The 24878-nt window shown below is 50.0% G+C and overlaps 1 protein-coding gene across 7 annotated transcripts in view; it reads left to right on the top strand.

The window, feature by feature from the left end:
* MYOCD (myocardin) overlaps positions 1-24878 on the top strand; it is a 290754-nt gene that overhangs the window by 236802 nt on the left and 29074 nt on the right. For 2 of the 7 annotated variants that reach the window (XM_014962680.1, XM_014962677.1), the window contains exon 1: positions 14384-14742. The exons of the other annotated variants lie outside the window; for them this stretch is intronic. In XM_014962680.1, the coding sequence (XP_014818166.1) occupies positions 14688-14742 (55 nt within the window). In that variant the 5' untranslated portion in view covers positions 14384-14687. Of the gene's footprint in view, positions 1-14383; positions 14743-24878 lie in introns of those variants that run through there. 7 annotated transcript variants of the gene reach the window in all.

Raw genomic sequence — 24878 nt, 5'->3', positions numbered from 1 at the left:
GGGGGTGGAGAGGCGGGACGACATTAGTTTCTAAAAACATATTTGTAAGAAATAGGAAATTGTCAAGAACAAGGACAGACACCTTATGGTTCATTTTCCCTCAGAATGGACAGGAAAAGAAAAGGCTTTTTAGAGCAGTGTGTGAAATTATTTTCTTTCCAAGAGTTTCCTCTTCATCTGCATTACAGCATTAGGTCCATGTTTACACAGCATTTCAAACCCCTCTCCAAATAACTCCCCTGTTTGTTTACAAGTCCACAGTAGGAAGCTCCCCAGCACCATGGCTTTAGTGTTTCCCGCAGAGGTGTGACCCCGTGGTCCCACAGCACGGCTCTGCCTCCAGCAGCCGCTCCGCTCCTCAGCATCCGGAAAAAACTAACACATACTTAAATGTTAAAAAGTTATTCCTAGCATTGATTTCTACCTTCAAAATCTTTAAGTAGTAGGTAGCTCCCATGGTTATATCAAATGCCCCAATTTCTCTTTTTATTTGGGTTTTATTATCTTGGAGGAAAGTTTTCTGGAAGTTCTGGGTCCCTGTCATGGGGCTGTAGCAATGTCTTTGCTCAGGTTATTCATCTCTAAATCTGCATTTGGCAAACCTTGGCACCTCCACATCCCTCCCCAGCTGGTAGAATTTCAGTGTCTCTGCATTCTCTCCTGCTTGAGCAGCCTAAATTGATTGAAGCAGGGGACTTGCGGGGGGGGTCTGCTCTAAGCAGGATCAACCACCAGCCTTCCCAACTTCTCGGCAACACAGCTCCCATTTCCCACTAAACGGCGACTGCTGGGGGAAACGTCTCCAATGCTGCAGATGAAGGGCAGGCAGGGGGGTGTTTCTGCAGCAGGAGAGGTGCCCCTCGGGGGGCTGTGGGGAAGGGGTGCTCTTGGGAAGCTGCAGTCCCTGCGCGGACGATGAGCAGATCCCAGCACGGACAGAGAACTCCCTGGAGCGTAGAGCAGGCGCTGCCAAGCCGCCAGCCAAGGTGCAGGACAGTAGCAGCCTGACATCATATAAATAAACAACAGGAGCGGATTCCTGCTCTTGCCTCGGGTCTCCACAGCAGTGCAGGACTAGCTGCTCCTCAAAGGTGGCCAGCGAGAGGCCACTGTGCGCTGGTCCCAGGGACCCCAACAGCGTCCATATCCCAGGCAGCTCTGCTGGGTGCAGATCACACCCTCACCACATCTCCCAGTGCTTCGGAAGAGGCAAACCCCTGCAGATGTTGCAGATTCTCTGTTTTTAAGCATTGTCTAAACTCGGGAGCAGAGGTGGGAGAATTGGGCTGGAGAAGGTCCATGTGTGAGGTAGCTGGGGTAAATGGTGCCTGGGGGCTGGGGGATGCTTCTGAGGAGGTGAGGGAGCTCAGAGGGTTGGGAGCAGGGTGCTGGGCACCTGAGACAAACACCATCATCCATAGGCTTCTGCTCTGCCCCAAAACACCATGTATATTCCTGCCTGATACTCTGGGCTGAGGGGACACTGAGGACCCTTCTCTGCACCAGTGAAAGATCCAGGCTCAGGTGTGAGGGGAGAGCAAGGCAGGGCACTTGAACCATCTGTGACGTGGCTGGTACCTTCATGAGGGGAAGAACCATCAGCCAAGGGAGACCAGAGGAAAATCCTGTTCTGAGATACTCAGGTGGGATCAGGGTCTGTGCATCCCTGTGCCTGAGGAACTCCTCTGAGCCCAGAGGTCACCTGGGTGGGGAGGGCTGATGATGCCGCCGGCCTGGTCCTCCAGGAATCTGACAGTTTGAGAGAAATTTGGGATCCATCTGCACCCTCTTCCATGGCCAAGGCAGGCAAGCCATGGCACAAGCTTCAGTGAAATAATGCATCTAATCCGCCTGAGTAATGCTAATGCAAGCCTCTTGATTAGTGTTTAGAAACCAGGCAAACAATTGATTTAAAATAATTGGTAAATTATGATTAAATAAAAACATTTATACAAAAGAGTTTGTCATTGATATGGTTAAATAAATATTTGTAGAAGTAACTTATACTTGGCCCCATGCCTGGGCGATGAGCTCTCTTGGGCTGGCTGTGGTTTCATTTTAATAAAGACCAGAAGGCATTCCAGAAATACATAATGCTCCCAGCCCATCTGATGTATATCTGGGGCTTCAGCTCTGCTCACCGCTAACCCGGGCCCAGCTTTGCTTCATATCACCCCCTGGTGCCTGTCACCCCCCCTTCCCAAGCTCCTTATTTAGGGCTGAACCACAAAACAAGTGGCCGCGTCGAGACAGTTGAGTGGGCAGGAGGGAGGGATGTGAATGGAAATGTTCAATCCGTTGCCGCTCTCCGGTGGCGTCGGAGCAGAGGTAGGGCTGGGTAGGCTGCTTTGTAGCGAAACCTCAAGCTCTGGAGCTGCTGCAGGGCTTACAACAATACAGCTCTTATCTGGCCCAGCTCGGTGGGAGATTTCCAAGGGCTTTAGGAAGGGGTTAGCCTCATTGCTGCCGGTTAGAGATAAGGAAACCGAAAGGAGACGTGACTTGCCCAAAGTCCGGCTGCAGAGGGAACAGAAGCCAGGACAATTCGCCAGCCGGGGCCCAGGGTGCAGTGCCCTGCTCAGGCACGTCCTCCTCAGCTCTCAGTTGCAACACTGCCCGGCCACTGAGTCACACTCATGGACTAATGGGACTTGTGCACCCCCTTGGCCACCTGTGTGCTGCCGAGTGTCCCTGCAAACAGTCAGAGAGCAGAGGGTGCGGGGGTACACAGGTCAGCAAAGCGTGTCATCTGGGGGCTCTGCAGATGATGCTGACTCTGCCACTGCTTCACTCCTTGTTTCCAGCCAGCCACCAAGCTACCAGAGCTTGGAGCAGCCAGGCCAGGCACAAAAGCTCCTTCACACCTGCACTGGTCATCCAGCAAACAGCCAAAGGCTACAAAATGCACCAGCTTATGCTGGAGGCTCATGGGCTCCTTAATACTCCCAATACTGGTCCCACAGCTGCTTGCACAGGTCAGGCTGGCTGGGACGTCCTGCTTGGAGACACATCATCCTCCCTTCCCCTTCTCATGCTGTGGTAGAGGCTCCCGAGCACCAACGCTGCTGTAGCATGTGTTGCCCTGGTGGGGCTGGGTGGGGGCAGCCCAATGTGGGGGCACATTTGGCTGGGACTAAAGGCAGGAGGGACAAGCAGGCACACGCAGCAACTGTCTCATTCACCGTGATATCCTTTCAGGAACACGCAGTCAGCCTGCAGCCCAGGCAGCATGCAGAGCATATCTGCAGCATGGTCTGGGGATGTGAAGGTGTGTGTGGAGTCTCACCTGGGGTGACCTGTGTGACTGGATGCTAAAAAGCAGGGGAGGAGGAGAAAAATCTTGAAGGGTACAGGAGGAAGGACACAGCAGCCAACTGCAGGCTTGGTTTGCACCATGCAGGAGGCTCTTGCGGGACAGATGGATGAAGTCACTGCTTTTCTGAGGCACAGCATTTGAGGTTTTCCCCAAGCCCTACTGCAAGTGGACCTCAGCATTTGTTTGTGGGCCGAGACATCAGAGCAGCCCTGGGAGCTAGAGAAGTCCCCTGAGGGCAGGAAGTCACCAGACTCTGCCATCCCTGCCCAGCTCCATTGGGAAACCATCCCCAAAATGTCATCTCCAGTGAATTAAAATAGAAATTCGCCTGCCCCAGCTGTGAAACACACAAATACGCAGTCCCACTCAGCATACACCTCCCTCAGTTATGCCCGCAGGAACTCAGCAAAGCCTGTCCCCAGTGCCCCTCCCCACAGGGACATGGGGGATGAGACCCTCCACCACTCAAGGGTCCGTACCAGGGGTGTGCTCAGGGCACACAGTGCTGCTGGGTTGCCCTCCTGCCAAGGGCAGCCCCTTGACCTTGGTGTCTCCCCATGACCATGAGTCAGGAGGCAGCTCTTGGCATCCTCCATCCCACAGACCAGAGCAATGTTGCCTCTGGAAAACATGGGCCATGTCTGGCCTGGCCCTTCCCCCTGCTCTGCATGGACACAGGAGGTCCCCGAGTGCCTTGAACTCCTGCCATCACAGCCCGCTTGACCTGAGAGCTGTGCTCAGGCCAGTGTCCCCATTGCAAGTGTCACCTCTCCCGCTGACCTCCCAGCCTCAAACCAGTCTGAGGCTTTGAGCCTTTAACTCTTCCTTCACCCCCTCTGTTCCACCCTGCTCCTGACTCCTGGAGATGATGGAGTGGTTGCAGCCACCACTGCCCAAGGACCGGTCGGTGCATCAGGAGTGAGCTCCCTGCTATGCCCACTGCCTGGAGCCAGGGAGACGGGGACAACTGTCACCATCACTGTCCCCGCAGCCTGGGCTGCATGAGAAGGGCCGGGCAGGGACATGGGGCAGCTCCACCACGGTGCCCGGCAGCTCTCTGCAGTCACTGCACATCCCTGCTCGGTAAACACAACAGGCAGAGTTTTACAATCAAATATTTATGCTAGTAAAAAACATTTTACATAATCTTTAAACAGCTATGTCATCTCCCTATTTTCATTCTCTGATCTCTATGTTTTGAATTGGGATTGGAGAATTTAGCGTATTTACACAGAAGTAAATATTATGATGAAAACATCAGGCAGCTTAATAGTAGCTTTAGTGAAGTGCAGAAGTATTTTTGTGTTCGTGTTGTCAATTGCATAATATCTTCTGGACCTTCATAAATTAAGGGACCTTGCTTGGACGCTTGCAGCACTCTGATAAATAGTTCACAGCTTGAATTCAATAAGGCCTGTCTGCTGTCAGAACGTGAAGAGTTCATGACATCTCTACCATAAATTCCTGCCCTCAAGCACCATGAGGAGATAGGGAGGTGACAGATCAGTTAAATGCCTGGCAGACAGTGGTCAATTCAAGGCAGACAAATGCCACAGTGATGGCACTTACCAGGGCCTGATGCAATCAGAGGGTAAGGACTGGGTTGTGTTGAACCATTGATGCTCACAGCTTCCTGACCAGAGAAATACCATGCTCTGGGCTAAGTCCTCAGCTAGGACCAAGCTAGGATCATTCTGAGGTCTTCCTCAGAGACCAACTCTGCTTTACACTGACGGAGACACTGCTGTTTTATTAGCTCCAGCTCAGAAAATCTCTGTCTGTCCCAGGTCATGGAGAGGAATATCCTGACTGTTTGCCATGTGAGAGCCAGAGGACTTATTTTTCTGTGCTATCCACCCCTGGGCTGAGTCTTAGGCATGCAAAGAGAAGCTCATTTCTTTGCAGGTTCCTGAAGACCATGACCAACAGCACAGCTGGAAGTCTGCTAGGACAGTCCCAGAGCAGGAGATTCAATCTGCCCTAACTTCAGATGACTGCAGTGATTCATTTCTCTGTCATTGGGACCCATTAATGGCCAGTTCACCTCGCCCGTTGCAACAGTCTCCCTCAGGGAAAGATTGCTTCTTCAACTTTCTATCCAGGTACATCCTGGCAGTAGGTATCTCAGAACCATAGAATCATAGAATGGTTTGGGTTGGAAGGGAACTTAAAGGTCATCATGTTCCACCCCCATCTCCCCACCAGACCAGGTGGGAGGTAGACAGCTCCAGACTAGACATCTTCAAAGGATGTCCAGAGCTCCTTTGAGCCATGGCTACTGTAATGCCTGCCCTATACTCAGTTTATTGCAGCTGTGTTGTTTATGAATGGAAGAACATAGTCCTCCAGAGCAACATAATTATAAAGGCAAATCTCTCTCCAGCCTTCCTCCTCCTTCAGATTCAGAGTCATACCAGCTGGGGGATGTTCAGCACACAGCTCTGTGCCAGTACAGCTGTATCTCCCCATGGGACCTTCCCCGGCACAGCTACACAAGCATGCACCAAATTATCACTAGCCTACACGTGGGATGGGGAGAGTCAGGGTCACGACTTCAGCCCATCAGATTTGTCTTCTGAGGGCATGCAGTGGAAATGCAAGAAATCAGGCCATGGCAGGAGGGCTTTCCTCCAAATGGAGCTGCCAGGTGCCCTCAGGAGGAGGCAGTCTGAGCAGATGTGACTGGCAGGATACCAGGTTTGTGGAAAAACTGTTTGCTTGGACAGTTGCAAACTGTTTATGAGACCTTTACTTGGCATTGCATCCAACCCTAAGTCTTGCAGTGAATTCAGTTTGCTGAATTTAGGGGTTCACTGTTGACAATGCTGATGAATGCACTCTGTGTTGGCATCAACACCAGCAGGAGCTGGAGCACACGGGTAAAATGGCAGAGCTGGATCTCCTGTGCAAGGAGAAAGCAAACAGCAGAGCAGGGGATCAGGCTAAGTGAATCCCCTGCAGGATGCTGAGAGGGCAGGAGACAAACCCCATCCTCACCTGGCAGAGCAGCCCTGGTGGGGTCTGGGGGATGTCCCTCCCTTGGGCTGTGACTCCACAGCCCTGAGACCTGCTGGAGTCTGGCCTTCCATGGCACAGATACTGTGTCACACACTGACCCCTGAGTCCCCAGAGGGATCTCACAGAAACGTCAGCTCGTTTGGGTCTTTTTCCCACAGATGCAAATCTACATAGAAACAAACAGTCTGTTTAAAATAAATCAGTACCATAAACAATAGAGTGTGCTGGAAGATTAGAAGGGACTGCTTCCTGGTATCTGGTGAGCAGCACAGAGCTGATATCCTCATGGCTCTGGGGTGTGACTTAGTTCAAAGGAATTCCCTACCATGACTAATTTATTCTGGTATTTCAGGCTCACTCCTTCACTCGATGCAGTCAATATGACCCTATTTACAGCAGAGATGCCTGTAGCAATGCTGGAAACAGGAGAACAGGGAGCAGTACTGGTCTTTGCAGTCTTTGGTACCTACCTGCCTGTTTCATCTTCCAACAAAAGGTGGCAGCTGGTGGCAATGCCTGCTCTTTTCAGAGCTGAATAGTGACTGTGGTGCAGCACAGTGCTTGGTGCAAGACGTTCAAGACACGTGAGGGCTGGGCAGTGTGAACTGCAGAAATACATGAGGAACTTGTGGAGGGTTTTACTATTTCTGGGCTATCTAAGGCAGATAGTCTCCAGCCAAATGGCCCAGTATCTGTGGTGTCATCTCAGTGCCTGTCCTCATTGCCTCTAGTCTGAGGTTTGTGAAAGACAGCTCACATGTTTCCTGAGGACATCAAGAATACATGTGGTCATGTGGTCAGGGCTGACTCTCATGTAACGACCACCACAGGGAAACACCAGCTCTGAAATGTGAATTCAGCAGTTGAGTCATTTGTGGAGACGAGTCCTCTGTTAGAGGTTGCATCACCTCCTAAGAAACAAGCGTGGCCACTGAACTGAGAGCTTGCAAGGTCTGGACACTCCAGGCTTCCTGGAGGCATTCCCTGGAGGATAGAAGGGAGAAGGTGGGACAGAGGCAGAAGAGAAGAAAATGTCTTTCGCCACTCTCAGCCTTTGTCAGTAGGATGGTTTTATAGGGCATAGTTTTATAGGGCATAGTTTGTGGCTGTTCCATTTTGGAAAGGGGAGAAAGGATTTCTGAGAGCATGTCCTGGAACCAGCATCAGAATCTTCACCATCTCAGAAGCCTGGAGTAGACTATTAGCCTCCCAGCAGAGTCCATGTGTGCCTGATCCCTTCCCACCCCTCCACGAGCAGAGAGAGGCAGCAGTTTGCAATAACCCAGGCCAGATCTGTGGGATTGCTCCCCATGGAGGTACCTCAGTGGGCACGGCATGTATGCAGTGTTCACAAGGTGGCAGGAGAAGTTTTTCCTGGCCCAACCAGGCTCAGGCACTGAACAATCTGACTAACTGGCTTTCTTCAGTATCGCTTAATTTCATCACAGGCTTATGTCTGCATTAAATGGAGTAGTAAATTGCACGCTGGGTGTTTGTTCATTCTCTGAAAGGATGTCACGTGGAAAGGTGGCAGTGGAGATCAAAGTAGGTTGCCCAGTGGAGCTCATGAACTGGTTTGGTTCTCCCCTAAGCACCTGTGCCTTTTCCTTATTCACCCGGCTTGGTAAGGGCAGGGCATTGCCCTCATCTGGGATAAACAACTGGCATCCCGTGTAAGGCATCCCAAAGAGAAAGTAACAGCCATTGCAGGCACCAGTGGAAGAGCAAGAGGTGGAAAGGATGGTGGCCAGGCATTAACATCTCCAGGGCCGGTAGTATGCTGGGGTCTGTCTTACCTATGACTGTGATTAAGGAGCTGTTGAATCATAGAATCACATGGGGTTGGAAGGGACCTCTGGAGATCATCTAGTCCAACGCCCCCGCCAGAGCAGGTCTGCCCAGAGCAGGTTGCACAGGAACTTGTCCAGGCGGGTTTTGAATGTCCCCAGAAAAGGAGACTCCACCACCTCTCTGAGAGGCAGCCTGTTTCAGTGCTCCCACTCTCACAGTAAAGAAGTTCCTCCTTGTGTTTAGGTGGAACTTCCTATACTTAAGTTTGTACCTATTTCCTCTTGTCCTGTCACTGGGCACCACTGAGAAAAGATGAGCCCCATCCTCCTGACACCCTCCCTTTAAGTATTTTTATGCATTGATTAGATCTCCCCAAAGCCTTGTCTTCTCAAGACTGAAAAGACCCAAGTCCCTCAGCCTCTCCTCATCAGAGAGATGTTCTAGGCCTCTCATCATCTTTGTAGCCTCTGCTGTCCCCTCTCCAGCAGTTCCCTGTCCTTATTGAACTGGGGAGCCCAGAACTGGCCCCAGTGCTCCAGCTGGGGCCTCCCCAGGGCAGAGCAGAGGGGCAGGATGACCTCCCTCGACCTGCTGGCCACACTCTTCTTGATGCACCCCAGGATGCCATTGGCCTTCTTGGACACAAGGGCCCATTGCTGGCTCATGGTCATCCTGTTGTCCACAAGAACTCCCAGGTCTTTTTCCTCAGAGGTGCTCTCCAGCAGGTCAGCCCCCAATCTGTACTGGTGCTTGGGGTTATTTTTCCCCAGGTGCAGCACCTACACTTGCCCTTGTTAAATTTCATTAGCTTTCTCTCGGCCCAACTCTCCAGCCTGTCCAGGTCTCTCTGGATGGCGGCACAGCCCTCTGGTGTGTCAGCCACCCCTCCTAGTTTTGTGTCATCAGCAAACTTGCTGAGGTTACATTCCATCCCTTCATCCAGGTCATTGATGCATATATTGAAGAGGACTAGATCCAGTACTGACCCTTGGGGAACACCACCTGTTACAGACTTCCAGCTGGATTCTGTGCTCCTAATCACAACCCTCTGAGCTTTGTCTTTCAGCCAGTTTTCAATCCACCTCACTGTCCATTCATCTAACCCACACTTCCTAAGCTTACCTATGAGGATGCTGTGGGAGACGGTGTCAAAAGCCTTGCTGAAGTCAAGGTAGACAACATCCACCACTCTCCTTTCATCTATCCAACCAGTCATGCCATCATAGAAAGCTGTCAGGTTTGTCTGACATGATGAAGTAGCATCAGAAGTGATTTTAAAAGAAATTTGTCAAATCAAGTAGTAACAAACCTCTGGGACGTCATAGTCTCAGAAGACTGCAGAACTCTGAATATTCAAAGAAATACGCCTCTGCTGCTAAGCATGATGTGCAACCCAACATCCTTATCTGCCACAGATGGAGAAGAGTGGTAAATCTGATGCTCATTTTCACAAAAGGCTCCAGTGAGGACCCAGGGAACTAAAAACAAGTAGATGTTCATTCCAATTGGCAAATTTGTTGAATAGATATAGCAGAAATATGGAGGAATTCTATGTATGAGGGTTATCATGCCCACCAATCACTCAAAATTCTTTGAAAATATTCACTGACAGTATAGTTAAGAGTGGGCCAAAAAACACAGTGGCTGTGTGTTTCCACCAGCCTTTCAATGAGATCTCTCCTCTAGCTCCAAGCTTGTAGGTGGGAAGAAGAAGAGCCTTCCAGGAACTAATGACTTGTTAAAGATGGTAATAAATGGCCATTTTTGACACCTGAGTGAGGTAGTTTGTGCAGTACCAAAGGAACATGTGCTGGGAGAGGGCTCCTCAGCAGAAAAGTTAGGGAGAAGGGCTGATGATTCAAAATGACTAAAGCAGTTTCAAGTAAAACCTCCTGCAGAGAGCTGCAGAATGCTCTCTCCATGCTGGATGCCTGAAAGATGAAACATCAGATGAGATTTGACATCAATAAATGTAAATAATGCACAGAACAGGGAAGAGAAACGGCCAGTTGTTGCATCTCCATGGCCAAGAGTCTAGTTTAGCAATTACCACTCAAGGAAGAGAGACTGGGGTGGCTTCAGACTTGAGACATGACAGCCCCATGTCTAGTGGCTGCCAAAGTGACCAGTACAGTTTTTATAGCCTTCTCAGAAGAGCACCTCAGTGCTCTCAGAGTGATGGCTCCAGCACCACCTGGACAGGGAACTGCATGGAGAGAAATGCCAGATAAGCAAGATCATCTTGAGATATGGTTTGCATTGACACAGAGTTTCTCCTCAGCCTCCCTAAGAAAATTCTGCTTTAACCAGGAGGTGAGTTTTTGATGAGATTGTTGCAGCAGTTTGAGCCCCTTGGTTGACACTTCAATCTTTCTGCTCTTCCCTTTCATTTTTGACATCATTCAGGAGATTGCGAATGCTGATTTTGGGGATCTGGGTGTTCAGGAAAAGGACTATCAGTGGCCAGCAGGTTTTAGGTGACAAGAAAAAGGTATTAAAGAAAGCTGCAACAGTCTCATCCGTTCCCTCATGGGCTTGTAATGCTAGGGAAGAAGGAGCAAAGTGGTAACACCAGCAGTCCTGCACAGGCACTGGAGTTCAGGACAAGCCCTGACATCTCTTGTGAGCAAACCCTGGCACTGAGAAACTCACACTGTGTGAGGGGATGCTTGGGTGCCTCTCAGACTGTGAGATATCTGGTGTAAATGTGCTTAGACAGAAGCAGGCTCACTCATCTAGCGGAGAACTACCTACACACCCTGAGATATGTGGCCAGTACAACCTCCCATACGCAGTGCTAGTTTGACATGTGCCCTCCGGGGGAACTGCTCAGGAATTGTCTGCTGGTTAATAAGAAGTCCTGAGAAAAGAGTAGGGAGGAATAAAGGCATCCCATTAAAATGAAGGTCATCCAGGTGTGACACCAGGTACATCCCTAGCAAATCACCAGCCAGGATGTGCCCACTAAATCACACCACGCTTTGCATTTCTCTGGGTGAAGAGTCACCAAATAAGAAAGGAGAAAGATTTATTCTGAAGCGTAAATACCATCTTGTCCACTTGGTCTCTGTACAATCTCACAGTGACTCAAGCTCAAAGAACCTGTGGTCTTTGCATGACTCCAACTCCCAGGCTTCTGTGCTTGGGGAGTTTGCAGGATTCATCCTCCATTCTGACACAAAAATAAGGAATTTATCCACATCAAATAGACTCCATCTGCCACTGTCTGGCCACCCTCCCCAGCTGAAGCAGACCACACACCAATTTCTTGATAATTCTGGGATTTTACAAACGTGTTTACTTTTTCAGCTGCACATTTTGCAGCCCCTACCCCATCTAAATAGTGCTTGCCCTTTTCCCCTGTTGATCATTGCCCGACATTTCTACTTCTTTTTCCTATGTATTCCTGATTGTGACTCATCATAATACTTTGCTTCCTTCCTTGGAACATTTCTGAGGTTTCACTGCACTTGTGTGGGACTGTGTGAAAAATTTTCTGAAAGTAAAAACCTGAATTTTTTAATTGGTTCTGTTTTAATCACTGCTTTAGAGTCACCTCAAGACTGACTAGAAACACTATGAGACCACAGCCTGTATCCATCTCACCCACTAATCATTTTAGTAGTCCATGCTAGGAAAAAAAAAAACAAAACTCCTTTGTCTTCATCTGTCATTTAGATGTGCAGTGCATCACCACAGAAGAAGAAAGACTATGATACTTAAGGGCTTTAGAAGCTCAGGAGGCTCCTACACTGTCTACATCCTTGATGTGGGGTATTTCAAAAAGTCCTCTTCCATGCACGAGTCTCAGCAGGGACAACATGCTGGTGGTGAAGGAGATGGGAGAAGCCCATCGAGCAGGGTGCCTGGCATCAGAGACTAGACCTGTTCTCCCAGCCTCCACCAAGCATTTGGTATCAGACCTGGAGCTCATGGGCCCATCCATCACATCTGCAGATAATCCTGAAGGGGTAGAGGGACAGATCCAGGATGAGATCAGCACATGAGGTGCTGTGTACGTTGAGCAGCTCGCCTCTCCTTGCTGGTCCTAAGCCATCCCCTCTGATGGCATTTTACCCCAAGGAGGATCACACCGTTCAGTGTCTCTCTTGTACTCCACTCCTCTTCTACTGAACTCAAAGGACTGAAGATGGCAATTTGCAGGCAGAAAAGGACCAGTCTGGTAGCAGCAAGAGGGGACTGAGGAAGTAGTAGTCATCCTTGTGGGAAGATGTAGCACTGGAGTGAAAAAGTCCTGGAGCCGCTTCCTTTGGGCTGCTGGGTGACAAGTGAACTGTCATAGCTGATGTGGGACCAGGGACCCATCCACCGCATCTGAAAATAGTCCTGAAGGGGTAGAGGGACAGATCCAGGGTGAGATCAGTGCATGAAGTATGGACAGAATCTCTGCAGGTGGGTACTGCTAATACATGATGGAGAAGACAAGCCTCTGCAGGCTCCAGAGGGAGGGGACACCTGAGTGGGCCTTTGGCCATCAGGGGCAGTAAATCACACTGGAATTTGCAAAGTACAAGAAACTGCAGTTTGAGATTGTGGGGGTTGTTGAGTCCTTTCTTGTCCTAGAGCTGCTCATGGTTTGGTTCTGCTAAATGGTGGCATTTGTTTCAGGACAGGACTACTTATGAGAAGACCATTAGATGGGACACTTCAAACACAGTGGGCTAAACATTAGGAAAAAATAGTAAGGAACAAGTCTTCTGGCCACCTTGCTGGACAGTGCAGTAGGGCTGTGTTTACTGACTCAGATCAATGCTTGGAGATTAATTTATTTCAATAAACTCTCTCATCAGACCTTAAGGAATATCCGCTTCATCAGTGGATATCACGAAGTTACAGTCCTGCCCATGACTAGTAGAGGTCTCAGCTCAGGACAGCCTCCGGGCATAGGCTACATGAGGGTGAGGGACCCCAGGACATTCAGCTGTAAGTGTGGCACTGCTGGAACCAGAGCTTCTGGGGCTACAGGCTTTCTAAGGTCTCTGGCAACATGGGCCTACAAGTCTGGAATCCCTATCACCAACTAGAATGTTTAAGAGGACTTCCCAGAAACCACAGGATTAAAAAAAATAATAATAATAAAACAAAAAAACAACACCTAATTTTTTTTTAAAAAAAAAGGACAACAAAGCAACGAAATACCCTGAAAAACCACCAACCAACCAATAAACCCACCAAAACTCCAAACCAGGTCTGAGTGAGTGTTCAGGTGGCAGAAATTTAGGCAATTTCCCAGGTGAGAGTCATATGTCAGGAAAGCTAAGACCTGCCCTTGACTTACCTTGACTTCTTACAAAGTAAAAGGTTCAGTTCATTTCCTTCCACTTACCTTAAGTGAATCGGATGTGGGCTTGGGGTGGGCGGACCTGCAAAGGATCTGTATCTCTTTACTTTGTGTGTTTGCAAAAAGTTTTTCTTCTCTGAGAGAACATTTGGCAGGTGGAGAAGCATCCTCCATCACAGCTACATCCACCACGTTGCTGATCCTAGCCTCCTTGTGCTCATCTGCAGCACAGGAGGCTTTAAGTCAAGATTTAGCCCTTCCTGGTATATTTGGCATTATTCTGAGTGTCTGTGTGTAACAGAACAAGAGGGTGTGTTCTCAGTGCATGCAGCATATCCTACCTGGACCACAGCACAAAGGAGCATCTCAAGCAGATAATGCTATGGATGCAGCCACATGCTGACAAAGGTGTTCAGGGAGCAGCCCAGCTCTAGGCACACCTGGAAGGAGATGCAGATGAGACACCTGAGCATCCCTGGGCTCACCTTCGGCTTCCCAGCAGGGTTGGGATCTGCACAGCCCAGGGCTCTGCTGGTTCTGTGCACCCAGGGGCCGCAGCAGCCACAGGCACAGCTCTGTCTGCTGAGTAGCCACGTCCTCCAGCTCCCCTGATGGGATGGGCATCCAACACGGCACTCAGGACCCGCACCCAGATGTTCCATGGCCTGGGACACTCGCTCTGACCCCAGCCCTTCCTTTGTCTTAGGGTCACACAGACCCCAAAACCATACTGGCCGCCCCGGGGCGGTAGCCGGAGCCCGGGGGCGATCCTCGCACCACGCTGCAAAGAGTTAAGCCCTGGCTCTGTTGATATTTCCAAGCAGCTCCTAAAGGCAGCCCAGCCAGGGAGCGCCGTGATTGGCTGCGTACCGGCCGGTAGTAATTAGTATCAGATATCAAACTTCTGTCTTTGCTGAGACCCTTTCTGATAGTCGCTGCTCCCTGTTAGACGATGACATCAGCCAGGACACCCAGCTGCTGGTAGTAAACGCAGGGCAGGAGGAGGCTCCCGCCAGCTCCACGTTAATTAGTTCAACACAGCACAGGGGGAGCAGTCGGTGTCCGTGGAGGGTCAGTGCTGGATGGGACCAAATCTTTCAAAGCCACTTGCTGCTTCTTGCCGGCCAGCTGTAAAAGCACCCAGAGGGTCCGGGAGAGGTGGACGAATGCTGAGCTCCAGCCGTGGTCTGGGCGGCTTCTCTCTGTGGAGGAAGTTAATGGTTTAAGTGAGGGGCATCTGGATCTGGTCCCCGAGTCACCATGACACTCCTGGGGTCTGAGCACTCCTTGCTGATTCGGAGCAAGTTCAGATCAGGTAGGGGAAACCTTGAGATTTCTCTTAAAACTTCTCTCTCCAGCAAGCTGTAGCCACAGACTGTTTTACATTAAATGTTTGGAAGAAGCATGCGAGACAAATATTCAGGGGGTCGTAGAACTGTCACGGCTTTGCTCTTTCAGAGGCTGTTCCGCAAGTGGAGAAACGCATCTTCCTTCTTCTCCCTTGCTTTTTTTTTTTTTCTTCCCTGGTTTTCCATTGTCTTCGATTTATGTCTGTGGTTTCTTTTGGTAAAACTGCAGTTCCCGGGTCTCCTGCCCTGGCCCTGCTGTGAATCAGGCAGGAAGCCAAAAGGGCATCTGGGATAAACAAGGTACCTGACGCCACCTGTATATTCCAGGTGCTCTTGCAGGTCCCTCTGTAATAACGGCAGTGAGGATGGGCCCGATGCTCTCCCTGACATGCAGGCAGCTGACTTTGTTCCATTAAGTTGTGACTAATTGGAGAAAAATGAATTTGAAGAAATGCGTCATTTTTAGAAGTAAAAATAACAAATGGAACATGAAAAGTATTTAAAGTGACATCATCAGAGAAATAAAACCAGAGCCACACAATTGATTGCCGCTCTCGGAGGGTTTGCAAGTAAAACATGTCTCCGTCTCATAAGTTAGGGGAAGCACCGGTAAGGGGCTTCTCGGAGGACGTTCAGCGTGAGTGAAGGTGAGTGAAGGTGAACTATGGGACGGTCACTTCTAAATCAGACCCTCTGCTGGATATTCATGCCTTTATTCACTGGCTTTATTTATAGTAAGTATGGCGCGCTTGTGAGTGGGTGTCTTTACTTGTAATTTTTTAAATGAACATAACATAGTGTAATATTAATAGTAATGTCAAAAAATGTTATCAAGGAGCTTTCTCTGACCTTCCCAGAGGTGAAGTTCTCCCCAGGAGTATTATGTGTGAGGATGTTCAGACAAACCAGCTGCATGTGCCGTACGGGACGCTATAAAACCGGACGGGGTAGTCACGTTGGAACACGCACCCGGTCTGGCATGTCACCCACGCCGTGTGTGTTTTTGCCTCCTCATGCAATGTAGATAATGAAATTAGAGATTTATGATACTGATGGTAGACATGAGTGGTGTTATCAGGATCTCTTAGATAGCTGGGTGGTCAACTTAAACTTTGTTTTCTCAGCAAATATAGAGTTGGCAGTTGGTTGAAAACCCAAGAGTGTGTGTGCAAACACAAGTGTTCTAGTCTGGCTGAATTATACAAAACTGGGGTCCAGGGCTTTGGTGTGGTTTCCATATCGCTCTGATCTTGCATTTCGTTAGATTAAGTCATTCCTTAGATTTTGTTGGTATATTATGGTACATTGCTGTTCATTTGAAAAAAATCTTGGTCTGTAACAATTCCTCCAGCAACTACAAAGCAACACTGCCACCTTTCTGACAGAGGAGGATGGGCTGCATTCTTTTCAAATGAACCAGTATTGTTTTAAAGGCTCATTTCTGGTTTATTTGTAAGCTGGCTTTATTATAGAACCAACAGTGGGATCTCTAAACATATTTTTCAAATGATTCTCCAGTAAAAGTAAACTTTGTGGGTCTTTGCATCCATAAATTCTTGTGCCTTTCAGCATTTCTAGGGCAGTCAATTTGTGGGGCATTCTTTGGTCCATGACTTATTCCCACAACCGCCATCCCTCACTATTGATTGGAGAAAGATAGGTTTCCCATTTGACAAGATTTCTCTGCCTATTTATTATGTTTGGGACAGGACTGCCAAAACCCCAGACGCGTGTCTGCCCCTCGCTCTCCCCACGGCTGGGAGTGCTGCAGGTAACGCAGGACACGGCCACTGCGAAGCCCTGGTCATCGCTGTCGGTGGGACAGGGGAGGAAAGAGGGATGATGAGGAATATAAATAAATCAATAATGATCCTTTCAATCTGTGCTGGATTTTTAGTAACATGGGGAAGAGAAGAAAAGCTAACGTGATGGTTCCAGTGGTCTCTACGGGATAGTTTCCCCTGGTGTCCCCGCTCCGTGTGCAGGCTTTGGCAGCTGTAGAGCCACACAAGGATGACAGGAGGTGCCGAACTCTGATTCACTGTCCTGCGCTCACTGAGCAGAGGGATGAACAACCCATTGCCCCGCACCACTCACAGCTCCGGGGCTGTAGCGTCCCCACAGACAGTTTACATGGAGAGCAGTCACTTCCACAGAGCAAGTGAAGGACGAGCCAGGAGGGGTCAGGTCCTGAAACGCCAAGCCCCAAGCAGCCCTGAGGCTTCCCCCTGCACCCTTGCTTTGGGAATGGCCTTGTGCTGGCAGGTGTGAGGCTCTGCTTGCACCCAGGCTCAGGAAGGATTAGCTCTGCTCAGTGACTCATGATGAGTCTGAATCCCTTTTGAAGGATTCCAGACCAGTGTTAATGAGGGCTGAGGTAAATCTTAAAAACTAAACTTTTGCCGTCTCTCCATGGCCTGCACACACGGAGCAGCTGGAAGAGCTCTGTGTGTGTGTGTTAAAGGGTGCTAGACATACATTACTTGCTTGTTGTTTCCTCATCCCAGAAGCCCTTTAATCTCTGTGGCACATAGCAGGCAGAAAGTGGGGCAAGGAGGTGGCAACTAGAGGATGATGGCAGGTAGATGTCCCTCCTGGATTGACTTGAGGGTCAGCTGTCTCACAGGCTGTCTCTTGCTTCCGTCTGGCATCATCAGTAACAAGAAAAAGAAAGAGTTTGTCCAGGAAAGGCTAATGCAGTGGAGGCAGCGGCTTTTTCACACAGTGGCTGGCAATCCTCCTTCAACTCCACAGTGTCTTCTGCTCTTCTCTCTGGTCTTCTTCACTGGTCTATAGCGAAGGACCAGCATAGCCGTGCAGTGTGGAGAGATGGTGGCTACTCCAGTGCAGGGCACCAGGAACCGCTCCAGAGAAGACACATGAAATCACCAACATGCTACAGGCCTTCAGGTCCCCCCTCCCCTTCCTGGAGGATTTGTGAGCATATTTATTTTGTCTGTTTTGCCAAAGATAAATATACTGATCTGAGGTCATCCTGACAAATTTTGCAGGAATGATGATTCTTCAAGCCTGCCATGCTATCCCATGTGCTCCAATTATCAATGGGATCACACTAAATCAACTGGGACATCTAAGCCCTGTTCCAGAAACATATTTAACTCTTCCAAGAGACGATCATTTATGTGCAGTGATCTCCTGCTTTGAATACAAACCAATTGTACTCCAGCAGTGGAGAAGCATTGCCACCGGGCAGAGCAAATAAAGCTGGCAAATGCAGACTTAACCTTAACTCTGACCTTTTCTGTCCAGTGATATGGAAAGAGAGTTTACAAGGCCAACATCTGCATAACATCAGTGGTAGTTCAGATAATTGGTGAGAAGTGAAAGTTTAACACTCTAAATATGGCTCTGCATGGCTTGGCATGGGGTAATACCCAGGCCTAATCGTGGACGTGTGGGTGTGAATTTGAGGAGGTGGAGGCTCCATAGAGGAAAGGATTCATGCTTGCACATAGGGCTTGAATGAAACTGGCTGAGATGGGAGAGGAATTTATTCTGTCTGCCTGTGATGGAGAGAGGGTTTTGGACCAAAATCAGCAGGTCAATAAAGGCAGAAGAGAGTAGGTCTTGGTAGGGTGTTAGGCCGGGCAATTTGGCAGAACCTTTATTTTCCTTTTCCCAGTGTCCAAAGATAAGGCATGTGCACGTGTTTCCTCTCAAATCATGAACTCATGCAGTTCACGATTGGTGTGTGCATTCAACCATGGCCTCTGTCACTGGTGACACTGTTTTGTGATTTCACAGAGTCTTTGTAAAACACTGCCTTGATATTGATCAGTTTGTGCTTGGTTTTGTTTTTCCAGCGTCTTGGTGTTTTACCTGACAGACATATGTTTCTCTGTCAGTCAGGCATGTGTTACAGGACAGATGGAAATGTACCTCACTGCTTGAGGAGAAGGATGCATAAGCTGCTCACAGGGATGCTGAAGGGATGACTCGGAGAAGGGCTGGTGACAGCCTGTTCTCAAGACCCTGGTGAGGTTGGGGTTGCACATTATGATGGACACAGGCCTCAGAGGGATGTCACAGCTGTTTGTTCTTTAGTGACACCTGCACCTGTTTGGCAGTCTGTGCTCCTTGCTATCCAGGGGTGGTCCTATGTCCCTTCCAAGGCACCTGCAGGCCTGGAGGTGGGTGTGAAGGTGTCATTCTCACCAACACAGATGAGATTTTTGGTGCATGGCAGCCTCCTGGGTAACATACAAAGCTGTAGCACATCTGCCTGGGAGAAGGTACAACACTCCCACCTCTGAGGTGGTGAGCATCAGGCTGGTGTTGCTGGGCCCTGCTCTGAGGAGTGCCCAGTGGGAGAGGGCTGACCAGGGCTTTCCATGGCTGTTCCAGCTGAGAGGTGTCATTTTCAGCTGGGCTGTGTCTGGCTCAGCTTCCTCTCTGCTTACATGGGTCCCACAAGGGCTGTGTTGTCAGAGGACAACATGGGCCCGGAGACATTATGCTACAGAGAAATCACTTTGTGGCATCTGGCTATTGGCAGAGTAGGTGGGCTGAGAGCCATGAAGGGGTTTAGGACAGAACCTGGCCAAGGTGTTTTTGCAAAGCAGCAGCTCCAGAAAAGCATGTCCTACAAGCTCTGCTCAAGCAGTGCTTCACCCTGCCAGTGGTGGCAGCCGGGATTTTGGCTGGCTTGTCACCCACCTCAGGGTGACTCCATGTTCATTCGCCCAAGTACAGTCCCCACATCAGGAGCTTGGTGTCAGCCTGTTGCTCAGCTGGGATGGAGCACCATGGCTTCTGCTGCCCTGCCCTTGTGAGCATCCTGCTTTGACAATGCTGCGAGAAACAGCCACAGCCCCAAGAAGCAACATGAGTGCACCCTGCCACCGAGCCAGCCCTGCTCCTGCCCATGGGATCTTGGGACCATCAAAGGATCCCACATGCATCTCCCACTGGGCAGCTTCTCTCCCGCTGGCACGAGAAACAGTACAGACGGTCCCAGAGCCAGCAGCAATCCTGCCTTTCAAGGGAGGCTGGGTCCAAAGCAGGGCCATTTTCTGCCAGCCAGCGAGTGAGCAGGACGAGTCCGCAGGTTCCTCTGGTACACACCATGGCCATGGACAAACTCGTGTTTCACATTAGCTCAGCTGCTGTTTGACATGCAACAAAGCTGCTGCTGTTGAAAACAGGAGTCCCTCCTCCCCATCAGACCATTCCCCATTTGCAGCCACCTCCCCCCTGGCCCCAGCAGAGCAGCCCCCATCCTGTGCACCGTCCACCTGCCCTCATGCTCCTGAAACCCCAGTTCTGGGCCACAGAGGGCAGGAATGCACTGCTGGGGTGACTGGCAGCAATTGCACTGGTGGTGAATGTGGCACCCAACGAAAAGCGAAGGTGCTAGCACAGCGCAGGCAGGGGGGAATACAGCAATTACTGGAATTTCACCTGAAACCACAAAAGAGAGCTGGGAAGAGCTGAAGCAGTAGACCCTCTGCCTCAATCACTCCCACTCCCAGAGGGTCTGTCAGAGATAGAGACAGATGCTGGGTCAGAAGTCAAGAAGCAGCAGTGGATCTGCAGCTCCATCTGGGCAGCTCCTCTCGGCCGCGAGCTGAGCTGAATGCTGAGAAAGCCTCGTGCAGCCTCAGAGGTTCCTGGGAACCTGCTCTGACCACTACATAAGTGTTGGTGGAAAGCAACAGGCTCTGATCCAGCCAGCTTCTCAGAGACAGACCATCAGCAACACTAGGTCAGCTCAGCCATGGCTTTGCCTGCCTGCCCTGGTCCTGAACCCAGGAAGAAGGGCAGCTTCCCCACCTCCCTGGGCAATGTGCCTCAGTGCTCCTCAGCCCCCTGTGCTGTTGAAGCCCATTCCCCAAAGGAAGAGGGCACTATGGGTGCTTTGGCAGTGCCTGAGAATGGGGGATGCTCTGATGCAGGTGACAGAAGTCTTGTCCTGGCCAGCTCCTGAGCACTGGACCCAACGTGCCCCTGCAGATTGAAGAAGAAAGCCAGGGCTGCCAGCTTCTGGGGTGGAGGGACAATTCCGTCATGTCTTTTCCAGTGCATCACCAGGCCAGGCAAGGCCCAGGCTATCCTCCCAGCTTCCTAAAGCTCTGAGATCAACTCCTAGGGAGGAAAATGAGTCATGACCGTTAGTCATGGCCAGTGCTCAGAGCTTGGGCTACCAGAGCTAGCTATGACTGACACCAGGAGCTCGTCACTGCACCGATGACACAGCCCCACTTCAGAAATGTTTCTGGAAGTTGTATCACTAAATAAGCCTTGGTGTTAGCATAGAGGAGAGAATTATTTCTAACAGGAAAATGTTCACAAGCAAAATTCCTGGAATAGTTCTGACATGCCTGGCATCTTGAAGGAAGGGATTTCTCATCATGGGGTGCCATAGAAGGGAGCAAGTTTGCTGAGGGCAAGGCTGTCTCTCAGCTGATGGCAGTTGATGGTGGTAGCGTAGCTTGGTGCCAGCAGGGTGACCAGTATGTATGACTGCTCCCCTGGGGGGACTTAGAATGGTTTGGGTTGAAAGGGACTTTCAAAGGTCATCTAGGTCTTCTCACCATCCAAGCTGGTGCAGACAGAAAACAAGGATGCTGGGCATGTGGGCCCAAGATTCTCTCACCAGTGGTACTCCAGCCATCAATCTTTTTATTAAAACTGTTCCTCTGAAGTGTAAGCAAAGCAGTTTCCTTGAAAGATAAGAATGTTACATAAAAAAACCAATTCCAGTATGTGGTGGATGACAGCACCCTCAAAATGAGTTACCGCTAGCACTCTGAGCTCAGGCTTCCAGACAGGCAGCAAAGGAAGAGAACAGGAATGCAGCTGAGATCAGATACAACTTCAACAGATTTCAAGTCCCCTTCAGGTCCCACCTACGTGGTGGTTGTTTGGATGGTGTCGGGGGCTCCTCCAGCCCTGTTGTTAAGCATTTTTGGTTGTAAGGGAAAGGTGCAAGCCTTGAGATGAGCTGCAAGATGCAGCACTAACTTGGAGACTGCCAAAAGTAGTGGCTGCTTTACCTCTTCCTGCAGGGATGTTCAGACTTATTGTCTGACACTGTCCACAGGTACATTTATTCAGATGGTTTGCAACAGGATTTGGAAGTTCGAAGAGCTGATATCTGGGAGTCAAGGCATGAGGGGGGTCCAGATCTGGATGAAAATTCAGTGATTGAAATCACTGCTTCAGCCATTGATTATAGGTTGCTCCTGGAAATGGCCACCATCTGCACATGTCTGTCCTCATGTTTCCTGTCAGCTTGCCCTGAACAGACAAGGCTGGATAAACTTTTTCTCTGTGCCCTGTGGCTTAATAAAGGGCCAGGAAGTTTCTAAGCTCTGCATGGCCCAAGGAGAACCATGTGTCTGGGAGAGGTCGCATGGCCTGCCCATAGCCACTCACCCGTGGCAGAGCTTAGCTCTCACGCTCAGAACAGCTCGTGTCACTGATGGGTCACGGTCTTTGTGCCTGTCAGCATCAAAAACAATTTGGAGATCTTTTCTCCTTGTGCAAAATTATCATTAAATAACATCAGGTGCCCTCTGTGGTGCTCTATCAGCAGCGCTTAGCGCAGGAGACAAAGGAGAGGCTGGCAGCTGGAACATGGACCAGCTGGAGCAGGACAGGGCCCTGGATTGTGCACTGTTTGCTGGAAGGCAGTTGGGTCTGGGAAATCTGGGATCCTGAGTGTTGCTCCTGCACCCGAGCAAAGGGAGAGCTATGGCAGTGAAACCTAGATGTTTTCAGCACTTCTTGCCTCAAGGCAGATGCTCTATCCTATAGCCACCACACTGGAAATCATCATCAACTTCCAAGATATGCTTCAAGGGAATTTGAAACATCTTTTTCTGTAAAGAGGCCTGGCTGACAGCTGACTGCACCCTGAGGCTGTTAAACTATTTGTCTGCTAGGAAGAGCTATGAAATAAGCAGAGGAAACAGAGAGTGTGGGCTTTGAATGCATGGTCATCTGATGGAGAGCATCCCCCTTGCTCATGTGGATGTGGTGAATCGCTTGGCCTGGCTGTGTTGGAACTCAGAATGAAATGGTGCAAATAATTTGGCACACGTGGGAGCTGTGAAGGGAAGTGATGGAGCTTCCTTGCTTGGGATATGTTACAGCAAGACAGGGCAGGCTGTTGTGTCCTTGGCAGGGTGTTGTATGTGACGCTAGAAGTCTTTGCTGTCTCTGATTCCTGTTTGATGCTGGGACTTTGTGCGTAAATTGCCTCAGTTTAAGGCAAGATGGTCTGATGGCTGGGACACTGGACCAGGACCTAGGAGAGCAGAGAACCATTCCTGGATAAGCTACAGAGCTTCTTCATTCTTGGACAGTCTCCAACCTCCCCTAACTCACCTGTGCCATAAAGATACACCTCTTCCTCAGAGAAAGGGCAAAGCTCTGCATAGCTTTTCAATATTGTGACCAGTCACAGAGAAACTTCTACACAGGGAAACTGGGGTCTACCTCACTCTGCACAAGAAACCTACCACGAGCTGGTTCCCATTAAACTGCCTCTATAGTCAAGGAGGAAAGACCGGCATTCCTAAAGCATGGAGTGCCCATTTTGGCTTTGAGGTCCCCTGAGGGGGATGGCTCCTGTGAAGGAGATGCAGATAACTGGGTCCGATGTAGATACCTAGAGTGCAAGGGTCCAAATCCGAGTCCATGGGCAGAAACAGCACTTACTGGGGGTGGTGCCATGGGGCAATGGAGAGCCACAGACTTCCCTGGCAGCCAGTCATTTCTAGTCACTCTAGCAAAAGGGGAACATCACGCGTGCAGACTTTACCAGGCACCGAAGGCCACATTTTTCCCTCACAGCAAGAATCCATCTTTGGAGTCCTAAGAAGAGCTGGAATTTGGCAGGAGATCATTGTCTCACATGAGGTCTTCCCTAAACATTTGCTCTGAATGTTAGACATGGTTTGTGCAGAGGACATGGAAAAGTCTCAGGGAGCCTTGTGCTTTGGGGACTCGTCTGGAAGGGATTATTATTCAGCTCCAACCCAGGTCCCAGAGAAGCCACATTGTAGATGTGAGCTGTTGGCAGAGCTCAGCAGGTTGCTCCCCAGGACAAAAAAATCTGTTCTTGCCCCTCTTCCCCTTCCACTACTGGCTCTCTTGGGACAGCGAAGGGGGTGCAGCCTGGGGCTGTGCTGGCAGACAGGGGATATGTGTGCAGTTACATTGTCATCACTGAAAGATATACATCCTCCTAGCAAGCTGTACTGAGTGTCCAGCAGGAAAATATGGAAATGACCTTTATGTTTCACCTTGTGATACAAGTGTCTATCTTCTTGAAAACAAAGTTGCAAAAACAAAGGTGTAGAATATGTTACTAGCTCAAAGTACAGGCAGGGTTATCGGAGCGATGGGATGAACGATCTCGTGCAGCCCTGGGCCATGCGGATGTCTGTAGCCTCACACACTGCAGGTGTATGATGGGTTCTCATCGCACGCTGTAAATATTGAGAGGTGCTTCTTTGTTAGATGTCTAATTGACGCTCTGTAGCTGAGGCCGTGACACTAAGCCACTCAGTGACCCTGACCAGTGGTTCGTTCCCATCTGTCAGTGTATGGTTTCCAAAAGGAAGGCATCCTGGAGATTGCAGGTCCTTGGAGCAGTGTGTTCATACAGAGGTGGCACTACTCTCTCCACACCACATTATCTACATTCCCCCTCGGTAGCGTAACCACCCAGTGCTGAGCCTTGCAGGACGGGAAGTGTGCTGCCAGACCTTCAGGAGAGTGATGGTGCTGGAAAGCTCTACTCAACCCAAAGTGCTGGGGCGAGAGAGGACCACCCAGCTTCCAAGTTCAGAGCTGAGCAACTATTTGAGCTGAAGACATGGTCACCTGAGGCTGCTGTTACAGGTGCCAGACAGGGATCAGTCTGTCCCAGGTAGGAGGGTGCTGCTGGCTCCTGCCCGGCTCATCCCTCTGCAAAGGTGAGGACCGTGTGGGTGCTCGCTGCACAGCTCCTCCATGGCCGTTCTCCTTGGTTTGGGACACTCTCTGCATCACGGCTGGTCCAGCAGCAGCAGCAGGGATCAGTGCCAGTCTTCTGTGCCACACACAGACACCCCAAAACATTGTCCCTGAT

Source organism: Calidris pugnax, unplaced genomic scaffold, assembly GCF_001431845.1.
Source record: "Calidris pugnax isolate Ruff unplaced genomic scaffold, ASM143184v1 scaffold470, whole genome shotgun sequence".
In the NCBI taxonomy this organism is placed as follows: domain Eukaryota; kingdom Metazoa; phylum Chordata; class Aves; order Charadriiformes; family Scolopacidae; genus Calidris; species Calidris pugnax.
This window is presented reverse-complemented; position numbering and strand designations above follow the sequence as displayed.